A 17,726-nucleotide genomic window follows, 5' to 3' on the forward strand; every position below is an offset into this window, starting at 1 on the left:
GAAAGTTATCGCCATCAAAAACGTTGAAAAGTCTCTTGAAATAAAAGAGTCAGTGGACTCAGCCAAATACCATTAGGTATATTGTTCCACAAGTTTGCTATCCTATTAAAATAGAAATCCCAAAATGTTGATGTACGATCATTTTTATTAATCTTTAAGTTCAGCCCTGAGCACGCTTGACGCGTCTGACTCGCAACAAGGGAAAAATAGTAATTAAATAAACGAATTAGATCAATATGACCATAAAAACATTAAAAAAAGTAAACTAAGTCGATATATTCAAGCTAGCAATTAAGCGGCAACAACTTCAGTTTGATTCAGCGATCCTTGTAAGAAAAGTTATTACTATTTTTTAGTATAAAGCGTGTAGCTCTTCTTTGCACATTTTTAACTAAGAATAAATTGCTGATAACAGACTAAGGTGCCTATAACTGAGAGCAATAGCAAAAGTGCAAACGCACTAACGAACAGTAAAGACGCAACAGCGGAACACTGCCAACAATTCCTGTGGAGCTCCTTCTAATAAAGCCCACTAACCTATTTGCTTTAGCAACTATCATGAGTATATGTTCCTTCCCAGAGGTGTCATTTACGATCGCTACCGCCAAATCTTTTTCAGTCGAGACAACCTCCACATCAATACCATTTATACTATAGCTACGATATGGACTGATACGCTTCCTAGATATACGCACATTACTGCACTTTGAGGGCTAAAAATAGAATTCACTTGACAAGGACCAAGTTGTAAACGAAAGTAAATCCCACTGCAATTTCCAAAAATCAGCATCATTATTTAATATCCTGTAACATTTAGAATCGTCAGCAAACATAGCCAGCGTCGCAATATTTATTACATTTGGCGTGTTATTTACAAATAATAAAAAGAGAATCGGTCCTAGAAGTGACCCCTGGGGTACGCCTGACCCAACGTCCGTCCAATTACTGAAAGTTCCATTTATAACCACTCTTTGACGCCTTCCAGTTAGGTGTGCTGGAGTAACACCAGGAGAGTAGGGGGTCATCAACAAACTCTCTTTTCCATTTTTCAAAAATTGGAGGAACATTTGCTTTTTTCCAACCTGATAACTGAATGCCCTTGTTTAAACTAAAATTAATAATCGCCGTTATAGATGGAGCAAGGGAGTAAGCACATTCTTTCAACACGATGGTGGGCAGCTTATCACATCCGATTGCCTTTTTAGTGTCCAATGAACGAAGGATGACCACAACTTCATCAAATGACACTGTGACATGAGATAATTGTTCAGTAACGCCCGGAAGAATTGGTGCGTTCAGATCATATACACAGTTTGAATGATCCTTGTGAATAGATTTGAGAAAGTCATTAAAGGCTTCTGCCCGCCCCGCGATCATCAGAAAATGACACACTAATGTAAGTTACCTTGTCAGGTATTGGCTTTTTCTTGCATTTGAAGGAAAAGAACGACTAAAAATGCTTAGAAGTCTTATGGATTTCATTTGATATCTCTTTAACATAATTTGGTAAAAATTCTTCTCAACCGATGAGCTCTTTAGATAGATGAAGGGCAGGCTCCCAGGAACTTGTCGACGTGGGCCGTCCTTTCCACTTGATAAGGTACTCTATCTCCTATGAAAAAACACATAGGAAATGAAACAGTTGGCCAAACACAAGCTTTAGAACAGCAACTTTAAAAAGAGGCATTAAGTACTTACTTTGCCGCTTTTCTACTTCGTGAGCAGTCTTTTAATTTAGGCCGATATCTTTTCTTTCCATTCATTTCATATATATCCGCTGTAGAGGACTCATGAAGTGCCTTGTAGTCAATCTGTTTTCGTTTCCTGCTCACTCTGTCCACCATCTCGTTCCCGCCAACGCAAAATTTCCGTGATCTCTGACAATGGAAAACATTAATTCGGATGTCAAGCGCATGCTGTTTGGACTGAAGCGCCAAAGCATAGTTCCCCAAATTGTACTGTGTTCCTCCGAATGGCTCGTAACCCCTCAGCGTGTCTGCATGTTGTTATCCCATCAGTTTAGTACAGATGTCAAGTGCATGCTGCTTGGACTGAAGCGCAGAAGCAAAGTCGCCCAGCTCGTGCTGTGTTTCTCCGAGTGATTCGTAACTCCTCACTGTGTTCGGGTGCTCTTCTCCAAACAGTTTAACATGGATGTCAAGTGCATGCTGTTTGGACTGAAGCGCTAAAGCAAAGTCGCCCAAGTCATGCTGTGTTACTCCGAGTGATTCGTAACTCTGAGCCGTGTCTGCGTGATGTTCTCCAAAGAGTTAAACACGGATGTCAAGTGCATGCTGTCTGGACTGAAGCGCTGAAGCAAAGTCGCCCAAGTCATGCTGTGTTACTCCGAGTAAATGGTAGATCCTTGCTTTGTCTGCATGTTCTTCTCCAAACAGTTTAACACGGATGTCAAGTGCACGCTGTTTGGACTGAAGCGCTGAAGCAAATTCGCACAGTTTGTGCTGTGTTACTCCGAGTGATTAGTAACCCCTCGCCGTGTCGGCGTGTTCTTCTCCCAAAAGTTTAACACAGATGTCAAATGCGCGCTGTGTTGACTGACGTGCTGAGGCAAAGTCACCCAGATTGTGCTGTGTTACTCCGAGTGATTCGTAACTCTGAGCTGTGTCTACGTGATGTTCTCCAAAGAGTTTAACACGGATGTCAAGTGCATGCTGTTTGGACTGAAGCGCTGAAGCAAAGTCGCCCAAGTCATGCTGTGTTACTTCGAGTGATTGGTAACTCTGAGCCGTGTCTGCGTGATATTCTCCAAAGAGTTTAACACGGATGTCAAGTGCATGCTTTTTGGACTGAAGGGCTGAAGCAAAGTCGCCCAAGTCATGCTGTGTTACTCCGAGTGATTCGTAACTCTGAGCCGTGTCTGCGTGGTGTTCTCCAAAGAGTTTAACACGGATGTCAAGTGCATGCTGTATGGACTGAAGCGCTGAGGCAAAGTCGCCCAAGTCATGCTGTGTTACTCCGAGTTATTGGTAACTCTGAGCCGTGTCTGCGTGATGTTCTCCAAAGAGTTTAACACGGATGTCAAGTGCATGCTGTTTGGACTGAAGCGCTGAAGCAAGGTCGCCCAAGTCATGCTGTGTTACTCCGAGTAAATGGTAGATCCTTGCTGTGTCTGCATGTTCTTCTCCAAACAGTTTTACACGGATGTCAAGTGCACGCTGTTTGGACTGAAGCGCTGAAGCAAAGTCGCCCAGTTTGTGCTGTGTTACTCCGAGTGATTCGTAACCCCTCGCCGTGTCTGCGTGTTCTTCTCCCAAAAGTTTAACACAGATGTCAAGTGCGCGCTGTGTTGACTGAAGTGCTGAGGCAAAGTCGCCCAGATTGTGCTCTGTTACTCCGAGTCATTGGTAACTCTGAGCCGTGTCTGCGTGATGTTCTCCAAAGAGTTTAACACGGATGTCAAGTGCATGCTGTCTGGACTGAAGCGCTGAAGCAAAGTCGCCAAATTCATGCTGTGTTACTCCGAGTAAATGGTAGATCCTTGCTGTGTCTGCAAGTTCTTCTCCAAACAGTTTAACACGGATGTCAAGTGCACGCTGTTTGGACTGAAGCGCTGAAGCAAAGTCGCCCAGCTTGTGCTGGGTTACTCCGAGTGATTCGTAACTCTGAGCCGTGTCTGCGTGATGTTCTCCAAAGAGTTAAATACGGATGTCAAGTGCATGCTGTATGGACTGAAGCGCTGAGGCAAAGTCGCCCAAGTCATGCTGTGTTACTCCGAGTGATTGGTAACTCTGAGCCGTGTCTGCGTGATATTCTCCAAAGACGTATATGTGAACGATCCTTCGCAGTAAAGCACTATTTGAGCAATAGTGAAAATCAGACCTGAAAAAATTTCAGGCCTGTACGGGATTCGAACCACTGACCTCTGCGATACTAGTGCAGCGCTCTACCAGTTGAGCTAACAAGCCAACTGGGAGCAGGCCATCAAATTAATTCGACATAAAGCCGTAGATGATAAATCAAACAACAACAAACTTATGAAACATATGTATGAACTGCGGTTATGAGACGTATATGTGAACGATCCTTCGTAGTAAAGCACTATTTGAGCAATAGTGAAAATCAGGCCTGAAATTTTTTCAGGTCTCATTTTCACTATTGCTCAAATAGTGCTTTACTGCGAAAGATCGTTCACATATACGTCTCATAACCGCAGTTCATACATATGTTTCATATGTTTGTTGTTATTCTCCAAAGAGTTTAACACGGATGTCAAGTGCATGCTTTTTGGACTGAAGGGCTGAAGCAAAGTCGCCCAAGTCATGCTGTGTTACTCCGAGTGATTCGTAACTCTGAGCCGTGTCTGCGTGATGTTCTCCAAAGAGTGTAACACGGATGTCAAGTGCATGCTGTTTGGACTGAAGCGCTGAAGCAAAGTCGCCCAAGTCATGCTGTGTTACTCCGAGTAAATGGTAGATCCTTGCTGTGTCTGCATGTTCTTCTCCAAACAGTTTTACACGGATGTCAAGTGCATGCTGTTTGGACTGAAGCGCTGAAGCAAATTCGCACAGTTTGTGCTGTGTTACTCCGAGTGATTCGTAACTCTGAGCCGTGTCTGCGTGTTCTTCTCCCAAAAGTTTAACACAGATGTCAAGTGCGCGCTGTGTTGACTGAAGTGCTGAGGCAAAGTCGCCCAGATTGTGCTCTGTTACTCCGAGTGATTGGTAACTCTGAGCCGTGTCTGCGTGATGTTCTCCAAAGAGTTTAACACGGATGTCAAGTGCATGCTGTATGGACTGAAGTGCTGAAGCAAAGTCGCCAAATTCATGCTGTGTTACTCCGAGTAAATGGTAGATCCTTGCTGTGTCTGCATGTTCTTCTCCAAACAGTTTAACACGGATGTCAAGTGCACGCTGATTGGACTGAAGCGCTGAAGCAAAGTCGCCCAGCTTGTGCTGGGTTACTCCGAGTGATTCGCAACTCTGAGCCGTGTCTGCGTGATGTTCTCCAAAGAGTTTAACACGGATGTCAAGTGCATGCTGTTTGGACTGAAGCGCTGAAGCAAAGTCGCCAAATTCATGCTGTGTTACTCCGAGTAAATGGTAGATCCTTGCTGTGTCTGCATGTTCTTCTCCAAACAGTTTTACACGGATGTCAAGTGCACGCTGTTTGGACTGAAGTGCTGAAGCAAATTCGCACAGTTTGTGCTGTGTTACTCCGAGTGATTCGTAACTCTGAGCCGTGTCTGCGTGTTCTTCTCCCAAAAGTTTAACACAGATGTCAAGTGCGCGCTGTGTTGACTGAAGGGCCGAGGCAAAGTCGCCCAGATTGTGCTCTGTTACTCCGAGTGATTGGTAACTCTGAGCCGTGTCTGCGTGATGTTCTCCAAAGAGTTTAACACGGATGTCAAGTGCATGCTGTATGGACTGAAGTGCTGAAGCAAAGTCGCCAAATTCATGCTGTGTTACTCCGAGTAAATGGTAGATCCTTGCTGTGTCTGCATGTTCTTCTCCAAACAGTTTAACACGGATGTCAAGTGCACGCTGATTGGACTGAAGCGCTGAAGCAAAGTCGCCCAGCTTGTGCTGGGTTACTCCGAGTGATTCGCAACTCTGAGCCGTGTCTGCGTGATGTTCTCCAAAGAGTTTAACACGGATGTCAAGTGCATGCTGTTTGGACTGAAGCGCTGAAGCACAGTCGCCAAATTCATTCTGGGTTACTCCGAGTAAATGGTAGATCCTTGCTGTGTCTGCATGTTCTTCTCCAAACAGTTTAACACGGATGTCAAGTGCACGCTGTTTGGACTGAAGCGCTGAAGCAAAGTCGCCCAGCTTGTGCTGGGTTACTCCGAGTATTTCGTAACTCCTTGCCGTGTCTGGGTGTTCTTCTCCAAACAGTTTGACTCGTATGTCAAGTGCACGATTATAAAAGCAATGAGCCTCGGAATAGTTTTGCATTTCGCACAGAGTGTTTCCATGATCCAAGTAACTCTTTAGAAGTTCTTCTTGGTGCACCTGTAACCCAAGATTGTCATCTCGTTTTGAGTTAGTTTTTGAAGTCAAGTTCTTACATTCCTTAATTGCTATCTTATGATAAGTGATGCTTGCAGCGGACAATTCAGTTGCTTTTTTAGGATCTACTTCCCTCATTTCATGACTTACATTGCGCTGCAATTTCCAACGGCCAAATGATTTAAAAAAGATCGACTTTTTTAATTCTTCTACCATTTGAATTACAGCATTCTTCATTGATTGCTTGGTACAGTCATCTAATAAATGTTTAGTTGCTCTGCGAACTACACAGATAATTTCTAGTCTAAGCGGTAGAGTAGTAAGAGTATCTGTCTTCGGCTTTCGAATTACTTCATCGACAATGTTCAATTCTTTTTTTTCCATTGGTGGAATGATAAGAAGACTTGTGTCTCCCACTGCTCTGCATTCTTGGAACGCCTTGTTATAAAACTGCGACGCGACTGAAAATTGGTTTTTAAAGCGATGACAAATCGCAAGAACTTGAATTGCAGTTACTCTGAGAATTCTCTGTTCAGCGTGGCCAAGGCCAGATATCAACGAACAGGCTTCTTCTAAGTTTAGAATTCCATCCTCTGTTTTCTCAGAAGCCACTTGACAGATTCCTCTATAACACAAGAGTTTTCCTCTATGTCCCACTGAGAAGGATGAACATGACATTTGCTCCTTCTCGGCGTCGGAAAGCAGCTTCATCGTTCTTCCTTTTGTGCCCCAACACACCTCACCAAACGCCAGGGAAACCAGAAGCTGGTTGTGAAAAACGCTTTTTCTAAGCTTTTTCGCTTGATTGATTCCTGATTCATAAAGCTGGTTGAAGACGTTTCCCTCGCACCAGAACAGGGAATCTAGAAATATCTCTGCTTCTATTAAAACACCAAAAACAGCGTCACATGTCTTAGGATCCGAGCAACTTTCGGTTAGACACTGAATAATATTTTGCTTCTCTTCATAGAATTCAACAAATGCTGACTTTGAATGTCCTGTCAAAAACTGTGCGTTCAACTTCTCAAAAAGAGAAACGTAAAATGCAGAAAAGCGCACTTTTGAATTCAGCACTATTTTTTTCATTTCGTCTTCTCCTCTTTCTCTAACAAAGGAAAGAAGCAATTTATGCATGGAAAATGAATCAGGTTTGGAACCAGATTCAAGAAGTGATTTCCTCTGAAGCCTATATAACATATTCTTTGCCTCGAGGTTTGTTTTAACTCCCATAACAGCTGCGGCAACCGAGATGTTAAAATCTTCCGATAGAATGCTCAAAGAAACCACTGCCTCTTTCTCTTGTACTGAAAGTCTTAGAAAGGATGATTCAAATAGAAATTTTAATCTCAGATCGCTAGGATAGTCTGGTTTGTCTACCAGTTCGAGAATGTTATGTTCTACAGATTCCTTCCACTCCTCAAGAAACTGACTCGGTTGAGTGCTATCTTTAGAAATGGTGGAGCACAATAGCTTAATGGCCAGAGGTACATGCCCACAGATTTTTGCAACCTTTTCACGATCAGATGCGGCAATAGCATTTGGAAGTAACTCACTCACTAAGGCTTGAGAGAAGGACTCATCTAATGGCCCTATTCTCACTGCCTGGTGGTCTTTAAAGTGCACATTAATAAATTCAAGAGATTCCCTTGTGGTAATGACAAAAGTTGCCTTCTTGGTTCGACTAAGAATGTCTTTGAGAAACTGTACGAAATCTTCTTTCACGTTTGGCGCTCCACTTTCGAGTAATTCATCAGCATTGTCAAGAATCATCACAAACTTGTCTGGAATCTTGGCGAGAACTTGAAAAAGTTCTTCGTCGATTGGTAGCCGCTGGGGTATTTCATCTTCTGTAGAAACTCTCCTGAAAAAGCTAAAGAGCTTTGATATTAAATCAGATTTTGAGTTTAGCCCCCGTAAGGAGAGGAAGTAGACGGACAATTCCTTATCCTGGAGTGTATGTCCCACAGCAGTTGCCACAGAAGTTTTTCCGAAACCAGGCGAGCCCCATATCGACACGATTCGGGTGCATGTGGAAGCCATGTGACCAACGATGTCTTCACATTCTCTTTGGCGGCCAGTGAAGTGTGGAACCATCGGAGGAAGACATGATGGCGGAAGCAATGCCTTTGAATCTTTCAAATGGCAAAGAACAGTGACAATCATAGTAAGTAATCTGATATCATGATATTAAAGAAGTTTAAATCAAATGAGATTGCGTCGAAATAACGGAATTTAACCTTAAATTGGGATAATTCTTTTACTTCATGTAATGTCCTTCATTTTAGATACAAATCGTAGACACATCTTTAATCTTCAAAATTCCGTGTAGTAATTTAGAAGTTACCATGCACTTCTAAAACTCAGTAAAGTAAATTTCACGAAGCCTAGTGGGTCAATTTTGGTCTATTCTTCTCTAATTTAGGGCCCTTCATGAAGCGAGGTGGCGTTAAAATTTACCGCTTTATCAGTTATGAATAATAAATGACTACGCATTTTGCCCTATTTTAGCGGTGAAGATAGAAATCAAGTCGATTCTTGAACAAACCCTTTAAAAAATCTAACGTAGCTACAGAAGTGTATTCATATTGTACCTTTCTGGGTTATATTATTTTGTCCTTTCAATTCATCCATCTTCTTCTCCAATAAAGCAAGGTCTTCCTTACTTGCTCCGCCTTCAACTTTTTCCTTTATTGCATTTGTCAACGCCTTTAATTCATCAATACTTGAAACCTCGCCTTCGAGAAATTTGATTCGCTCTCGAAGCTCTTGATTGATACCGTGCTCAAGATTGCGAACTGCTGTTGTGGGAAAGTCGGACTCTGTCAAACTACCGATGACATCAATTGGGTCAGTTTTGATACCAAGAGCTTTGAATGCTTCTTTAGCCAGCTGCATGTATCGGTCAAATGTTGGTTTATCAATCTCCGACTTTTGTGAGTGGCAAAGTGCATTTCTTAACAGTCGAAGCTGATCAATCGCGAGTGTAAACGTCTCGGCTTGGTTTCCACTTGGACTCACCACAGATACATGAAACTTTCCATGAGGTATTTTAAGGTGCCTCAAGTACAACTCACCAAGGGTCCTCTTATGGCCTGTGCTGTCCACCATAGAGAAGGACTTCGCATATATGGTGGACTGAAAAAGGGCTGTACAGTCCCATTCTTCATAGGAGAGGTGTGTAGGAACTTTGGACTTGCCACCCTCTTCGGCGAGGAACAAGTTCCTTACTACGGTGGAGTCATCCCACAACTGATATCCGGGCCGATGCCCAAAAGTGTTGTCCCACATGGACTTGAACGTTTGACGCAAAGCGTTTACAAACTCATTCAACACGATGGAGGCAAACTTGAAATAATTCAGCTGCTTGTCACTAAAGGGCTGCAGTGACATGTTTGGCTCCGACTTTTGAGATCGCAGCAGCTGGATACAATTTCTTTAACAACCTAAACAGAGATATTTTGAGAGGTGATTTATTCAGTGTAACATGTCAAATACACTTAACACACCCCATTACAAAAACGCTAACAACTAAAAAGCACGAACCATGAGCGATCAAACTAAACGGAAGTTGCGTGACATGACACTTACTCATTCGCGCTTATTAAAACTTGAGAGAGGGTAGGAAGTTGTGACATGAAAACGATAAAAACTAGGATTTGACGTTTGAGAGTAGGGTGTACCCCACAAGTTCGGTACAGAACCTAGCAGACTCATAAATGTGCAAGTACATGCTGATAACCACAAATAAGTGTCGATCAATTGGAAGTTTGAACATCCCTCTCCCCTCAGGAAATATCCTGACATTTGAACTTTTAAGAGTTGGTTCGTTCAAATTCCAGCCCTCCCCCCTCCTGAGCCAAAATTATGTTCAAATGCCTCACTTAAGTCCTGGTTCTGATTATCACACTTTTTGTAGAAATCAGATCAGTAACCATGACTTTCTACTCATTGACAGCATTTATCAAAAAAAATAAATTATTAAAAAATTGACACTTCCGAATCATAGTCCCCATCCCTGCAAGTTTCGAATTTCCCTCCCCCGGGCACAGACGGATTGGGGATTACTGAAGCTTCGAATTCATTGGTATAATAGTTGGTGAATATAAAAACATTGGGGTCATCCGTTCAAAATTTACTTTATGGGTGCCATCATATTTAATATCAAGAGAGTGATGTATCCTACTTACGACACAGTAACCCAGCTACAACAGGAGGAGCTCATCATCCAATTTTGGTGCGGGCGAGGTGGTGCACGAGCTGAGCGTGATGAAGCGCGACTTATCACTTCGCAGTTTTAAACAAAATCACTATCGTAGACCTGTGACCCAAGACGAAAATCGAACTGCTTTCTTTTTTACTGTTGTAAACTGCTTTGTGTGCGGCCACAGTGAAAAGAAAAGGTGAAAAAAGTAAAAATAGATAAAAGAAACGACAGAAATAAAGTTTCCTACAAAATCATAGAGTTTTTAAACAATGCTCTCCTTGTTCACACTGAATGATTCAAATGCACATTAATGGAAATAAAAATATTCCTCGCAATTTTATAACACGCAAATTTACATAAATTATTAAACCCCCAACGTTCAGAAATGAAAGTCGTCTAAGTTGACATCACATTGAAGATGTACACCTTACACTTTATTCTCTTATAACCCTGTATTCTCCCTCATCCTCTTTTTAGATGTATCCGAGGCTATATTAAAACTCTCGTGTTGCACCTTACGTCGACCGGAATTCAAGAAACCGAAAGTGATGACGCAGTAACAAACAACAAATTATTGGAAGCTAAAGACTTTGGAAAAATCCCGTAAAGTGCATTTCGTAGTCTGACTCAGTCTCACCCATTCTTGGGACCCCTTGACTCGAGTTTAGCTTAGACTTGGAAATATATCTTTCGAAGATATATCTTTCGTAGTCGGTAACTACGCTAAAAGCTTCCGCAATGATTGAAGATTTTAATTTATCACAGACCTCCATCGATCTGGTGTTCTAATTTCTCTTGTGACTGTTTTTAAAAGCACGTAATATATCAGATCGTAGCGACTAACAAAGGCTGTCAGGAAACCACAAAGATGCAGCGATATTTCTTGTCATGTCATGAAAGATGCCGTTCGTCCAGCAAACCTCTATCATCGATGTGTAGTTAGTCTTGCTGAGTAAGTATATTGCAAAAATGTTATCAACCTACCTTGAAATTCAAGTTCAGTAAATTGTCAAAAGTCTTGACAGCGCATGATGAGGCTGATTACCGTTATGAATCATGCACAAATCCAATGATTAGAACTTGAAATTAATTCTTAAACGGCCATCAGTGTTAGAAACGCAACTCAAATTAACTTATGCATCGAAGCAGTCAAACTATTGTTTTTGGAAACAAATATAGCGTGATGGTAATAGGTCAGATGCGCTCGAGCTTGCAGTCCAAAGGAAATTTCCCTTCGATTCTAAACTATTTAAAAAATTACGTGTTATTACACAATTCCCGATCTCAAGTGAAACTCTCGTGTTGCACGGTACGTCGTAATCCAAGAAATTGGAGGCGATGACGCACAACAAACACAACAAATCCTTTGGAGTTAAAGACTTTGGGAAAATCTCGTAATGTGCTTTTCTTAGTTTTACCCATTCTTTCTGAAAGTTTGAAAGATATCTCAGCAACCACGCGAAAAGTTTAAAAATTTTATTCTTTCCCTAACGAGTGATTGTCATGATATTTTTTCAAAATATTTCTTCTCCCTTTTTCAGTTGTGACTTTTAGGCCTCACGGAAAGGTACCCCACCCATGGAAACCGTAACCCCATGAAAATCTCAGGCATGCGCAGATTACATTACTTTGTAGCACTGCGTGAGAAAAGGAACGCGGGCTCGTGCCGTGAGTTGTTTACATCAAAGTTACAGATTTTTGTTAATTAATCGCCGGCCGACTCACCGACGATGAGACCTGATGGCACGTAAAAGAGCTCACAGTAGCCAGTTTTCTTACAAAAATCAGCCACCAGTCAAAAAGAAGCCGAGAAAATATGTGAATTATTCCGAAGACATAGAAAAAAGCAGCATTGCTGTGCAAGTGTGCAGCTTTTTAAGTGAAGAAAAACTCGATCGACTCGAGAGAGAGTGTAAGGGTTTGAGGTCCGAAAACGCCAATCTAAAAGGAACAGTCAAAACCCTAAGGCGCAGTCTAGGTAAGTGTTTTTAAGGAAGGAATGGAAATGCAAACACTTACAAATGTCTACGAATACTTCTGCAGATTTTCTGAGCTACCAATTGCGGTGACTGATTTTCATTCCCATTCTGAATTTTCGCCGGTTGCAACTTGCGCGATCGTAGTAGACACCACTATTAAATGGTTTTAATCATAAACCGATAACACTCCCACCAAACAGAAGCCGAAAAAAAACCTCTCGAATGTTAAGATAGAGTAGTCGATATGGCCGCATGGTCAGTAACAAAATGTACAGGCAAGTTAATTTTTCGGTCAGCAAATCATAACGACGCGTATCTTTAAGTTATCGTAAGTTTAAGTTATCGAGAGTTTCTAAACATACCTCATTGATAGGATTTCTAGTCGGATATTTTTACTTTGTATTCTTTGTTACCATACTCTATCATGTGAAATCCGCGAGTTACATTTGACTAATTTCAATTGTCACCTTTTCATAATTTCAGTATTTGTAAAAGGAAGGAACATCCAATTGAAAAAGGACGTGTTGAGGCTCCGAATTCAACTCAAAAAGTGTCAAAACAAACTTACGTCTACTGAAAAAAAAGAAAATCAAGTCAGCAACAAGTTAAGAGGGACAAGATCTGCTTCCTCAAAACTGAAAAAGAAATTGCAGGGGAACAATGAGTTTGCCAAAAAGGGATATTCTCTTGTGGAGACATTTGCACATGGTAACTATGGATACAACCAAAGAACTTTGATGTTTATGGCTTGTGTCAGATACATGCAACATGCATCTTTGTTATCTTATCAAAGGACACCAGTAGCATTACATCTGATTTTCAATATTTTGTTTAATTGTGGCCCTCCCACAAACTTTGTTGTCTCCCCAAGTACACTTTCTGACCGGAATGTTCTCTTAGGTGAAGCAGACAAACTAATTTTACGCAAGTGCTTCTCAAACTCCAAGTATGATTTTCATCTCTGGAGCAATGACTTCCACAAAGGAGGAGAAGAGAGGCACATAGTGGGTGTTCACACCTGGTGCCCCAGAGAGAGCAAGCCCCAAGCTTATGTCCTAGCAAACAGCCTTACAGCAAGCAGGTCTGGAAAACACCAGTCTGATGTGGATTATCATGTTGTGAAAAATGAATATGACATCACCAATGTTTCGGGGTTGGTTGGGGACAATGCCTCTACCCAAAAGGGAAAAGTAAATGGTCTCTTAGCAAACAATACCAAAATTTTTGGAAAAGAAATGTTCTTTGTAGGATGCTACTCACTTGTACTAAACATCATGCTGAGAAGAATGTGCCAGGCTGGGTTTGGAGCAAAGGGTGACATGAGTAACTCCCATGTTTTACAATTGCTATATAAAATATCTTGGCTCCATCATGAGCGTCCAAGCCAATACAAAGTTATGTATGTTTCTCTAGGTATTCTTACTAAAGAGCCACCCCTTCCTCAGACATTCATTGACACAAGGTGGACATATTATCACGAGACTCTTCAGTGGTATCTTAAGTATGGAAAAGCTTGTCTACAGCTTGCTGAGCGTCTCCTTCAAAGATTGCCAAAATCAGATAGCCACCCCACTATTTGGCAAGATGTCATTAAGATGAGCTCAAAACCTATGATTCAAGTTGAAATCAAGTTTTTGTTTGCATTCCTTGACAAGTTCATCATTCCATCTCTGAACACATCCCAAGCTAGTGATGCAGAACTTGGTTTTTCCAGTGGTTACCTTCCATGGTTATGGCCAGCAACTGTTTTAAAGCACCATGAAACTTTAAGTGAAATGTTGAAGTCTCCATCAGAACATTTTCCTGTAACATCACAACAGGTAAAGATGTCATTGAAAGACCCAGCAGCTATTGACCATTTTCACAAACAAGTGCAGAGGCCAATGTTACAAGAAGCACTTCAAGTAATCAAAGATCATGGAGCAGAGTGGTTAACTTTTCCTAAGTTGTTTGGAATGGGAGCTGATCAGAGATACCAAAGTCATTTCTGGCATTCGGTTTTAAAGCTTCTTGGAGTTCCAGTCAGATCTGAAAATCAAAAAGAGAAGTCAGTGAACATCCCCTTTCATGTTCATGGACAGAACATTCTCACATTGGTCTCTAAGGACAGAGCTGGATTAATTAAATGGGCCACTCTTTGGAAATTAAAGGAACCCCAACTGCTATGTGAGATTAAAGAAATGGCCTTATCACAACAGAGCTCACTCATAAGTAAAGAGGCCACACCAAACCTGTTTGAGTTCTACGCCAAGCATATTTTCAGTCTTCCAGTTAACAATGTGCTTGCAGAAAGACAGTTCAACCTTTCACAACTGTATCTTAATAACATGTCAGAGTTATCAAAACAGGCTTCAATCACATTTGTTGAGAACATTCTGCACAGTGGAAAAACCAACACCAGGACCACAGAAGCCGCACGTGAAGTTCATGAAGAAAGAATGAAAGAATATGCCCAAATGCTCACCACAGACTTTTTGCAAGAGGTAAGAACGAACTTAAACAAGATTAGAGAAAACAGCTCACATGGGCCACTTACAGCAAAGGATGTTTACCCTAAAGCTTGGATAGAAAAGAAAGTAAACAATGACTTACCGGATATGATTCAGTCACTAAAAGCTGATGGTTGCAAACTTAAACTTCACTGGAAAGCTTCTGCCAAGGGAACATCTGCACTGGAGGGACAAAGGTCATTCAGCCCAACAGTAATTGAGGGAATTACCAGTACACCTGATGGACAAGTTCCAAGACTCATGCAGCTAGCAGTGCTAATGGTGTGGAACTATGGGGAGGAGCTACCAATTTATGATCTACCAAGAGAATGCCAGTTAATTGTGTTTACAAAACCTACCAAATGTCTTCCAACCTCCAACTACTTGTCTTTCTAGGTCCCACATGACTATGCATATTACGCCATTGCCTACACATGAAGAATAAAGTGGTCATGGGGGTGGCTCAGTAATTTTTAAACATTTTAGATTTGTACATAAGAACTGATTTCACTGACCCACACTGCATGAAGTAAATGTATCTCAACATGAATGCATTTTTACACACAGAGACGCATCTAAAAATTAACAAATGTTTCAATGCAACATGTTAGAACTAACCAGCTGATAAAAGCATGTTGTATATGCCACTTTAGTTAAGTGAACAGAGCTCAATATCAGTTTTAGTGTATGTAACATGTTAGCTTTGCAATATTGTAACTGGTTTTGCAGGGTATAAGTAAAGTGCATGGAGCCAAAGCTGAGACATGCATGTATTTAATCATGTTGTATTGGATCTTGAATTAAATGAATTGAACATTACATTCAAAATGAACAGTAGGTAAATGAAGCTGGAATATTTCTGATTTTAAATTGTTATGCATAACTGTAGCTTAGTAGAATATTAAACAAACATTGAAATGCTGTCACTTCACTACAGCAGTTTAAGACCATACTAAATGTAATATTTAACTACATGTAGATTACATCATTATAATGTTGCACATGTATAAATAACCATATCATTAGCAGTAGGTAACTTTTAATGTGATAAGTACATGACTTGTTTATAGGTGTTCTGGTACATTAAGTGAATCATTTTGTACAGGAAGGGCAAAGCTAAGTGATGCAGCCAATGTTATGTTACATACAGTTAGTGTACAATGTATAACAGTAACAGATTAGATTTAAACACTGGAACTGTTAAAAATGTGCAAAGTTCATTATCCTGTCTTTCCTTATTCCGTGTAAAAGATAAGTAGTACAAATCTGACCCGTAATGAATCCTCTCTCCCCTTTAAACGTTTTATTAAATATCTACAACGATGGAATTTTTTTCACATACAGACAACTTCTCATAGCCTTTAAATCTGGACCGACACAAATACGAATATGCAGTGTGGTCGAAAAAGAATCAGTGTATTGGTCGATCCTCCGCATTCAAAGCGCCCAAAAGAAATAAGCATTGATTTAACAATCGATATCAGTCAAACATCATCAATAGTACCAACGAGTATTGGTTCCTGTTGACGAATAAACCGGAGTTCACTCTCGATCTCGGGTGGGCGATATTGAATGTAAGCTAATCGACCTATAACCACCAACACCCCCAAGATAGGGTCAAGATAACCTAGTTTATAATCTTACCTCGAGCATCGTGCACTTGCTTTACTCAGTCGATATAATTTATTTCATTCCTCCATTACATCTCGAGCGCGCGTTAAAAAGATGAAAATAACTTTAATACTCTCTGACCCGTAATGAATCCTCTCTCCCCTTTAAACGTTTTATTAAATATCTACAACGATGGAATTTTTTTCACATACAGACAACTTCTCATAGCCTCTAAATCTGGACCAACACAAATATGAATATGCAGTGTGGTCGAAAAAGAATCAGTGTATTGGTCGAACAACAGTGGACTCCAAACCTCAATTTGCCTTGAAACTATGATGCCAATTCTTGAACTTGTCCGTTTCGAAATTCCAAATAATAAACACCACGCGCAATGAATGACAAAACAGTACGAAAAAATAGCATTTCTACCACTAAGTCGATGAAAAGAAAAAAATAAAACGGTTGAATCCTTAACTCCGTTGCGGTCTTCGCGGTTTAAATATTAAACTACCAGAGACGTTGTGTTTTGATAAGATATTCCACGGTAAAGTTTTAAATGCGTAGAAGGGAGAAGTAAACACAACAAGGAATGTCATCTGCGCATGTGTGAAATTTTCCTTAAACAAGGACCCTGACTATAAAAGGACACTTGCCCTGGGCAAGCCGTCAGTCATTTCACCCCTGACACCGAACTGTCGACATCAACCAGTCCGTGACCGTGCGATATCGGCAAAACTATTGTAACCGAAAGGTCACTTGCAGCCAGTGCATATCTCAAACTTCTACGAATTTTGCCATTTTCGTTTACGGCAAAGAAAAGATGATCGGCTCCACTCAGTTGTACTCATGTGCGTACGCTGTTCCGTGAGGCCTAACTTTGGATTCGAACACAAAATTTATCTCACACCCACGAAGGAACATCGATCAGAAAACAGCAAGATGTACCGTTCATGTTTCTTTTTATGTTAAGAAAGATGCTGTTTGCGTAACAAACATTTATCGCAGACCTTCATCGATATGGTGGTTAGTCTTCAGTTAAGTCATAGTTAATAGAGGGTCCCCTCCATTAACTATGGTTAAGTAGATGGAAAACTGCCATTTACCTATCTTGAGACTCAATTTAAAAAGTCAGAAGTCTTTCCGGTGCACAAAGAGGCTGACTACCGTGAATTAAATATATATACACAAAATCCGCGATTACTGCTCAAATTCATTTTAAAACTTGTTCTCAGTACGTTAGGAAAGCGACGCAAGTTAAAGAAACATCGACTAAAGAAACATCTATAATCTATTGTTCTTGTGGCGTGATGGTAATTTATTAGATGCCCTGGTGAAAGGAAAATTCCACCCATGAATTCCCCTGATAAGTTTCCGACGCCACAGCAGGTGATGTGATACTTTAAAATATGACTTTGATAATAAAACAAACAAAAATTCTCTTTAAAGCCTTTTAAATGATGCACAATTACGA

General features: G+C 40.9%; 1 protein-coding gene and 1 pseudogene across 2 annotated transcripts; one reads left to right on the forward strand and one right to left on the reverse strand.

Annotated features, from left to right (window-relative positions):
• Positions 1 to 127: 127 nt before the first annotated feature.
• Positions 128 to 11,360, reverse strand: LOC148727886 (uncharacterized; annotated as a pseudogene). The gene is made up of 6 exons (XR_016002361.1): positions 11,158 to 11,360; positions 10,157 to 10,336; positions 8,561 to 9,412; positions 4,170 to 8,101; positions 1,699 to 3,857; positions 128 to 1,612 (listed from the first exon to the last, which is right to left on the reverse strand). The product of XR_016002361.1 is annotated as an uncharacterized LOC148727886 (transcript).
• Positions 11,361 to 11,721: 361 nt separating this feature from the next.
• LOC148727887 (uncharacterized) lies at positions 11,722 to 16,692 on the forward strand. Its single transcript, XM_088762792.1, has 2 exons — positions 11,722 to 12,151; positions 12,636 to 16,692. Exons 1-2 carry the CDS (start codon positions 11,914 to 11,916, stop codon positions 15,035 to 15,037), a joined length of 2,640 nt encoding a protein of 879 aa, XP_088618918.1. The 5' UTR covers positions 11,722 to 11,913; the 3' UTR covers positions 15,038 to 16,692.
• Positions 16,693 to 17,726: the final 1,034 nt, after the last annotated feature.

The sequence above is a fragment of the Stylophora pistillata genome, chromosome 6, assembly GCF_964205215.1.
Source record: "Stylophora pistillata chromosome 6, jaStyPist1.2, whole genome shotgun sequence".
In the NCBI taxonomy this organism is placed as follows: domain Eukaryota; kingdom Metazoa; phylum Cnidaria; class Anthozoa; order Scleractinia; family Pocilloporidae; genus Stylophora; species Stylophora pistillata.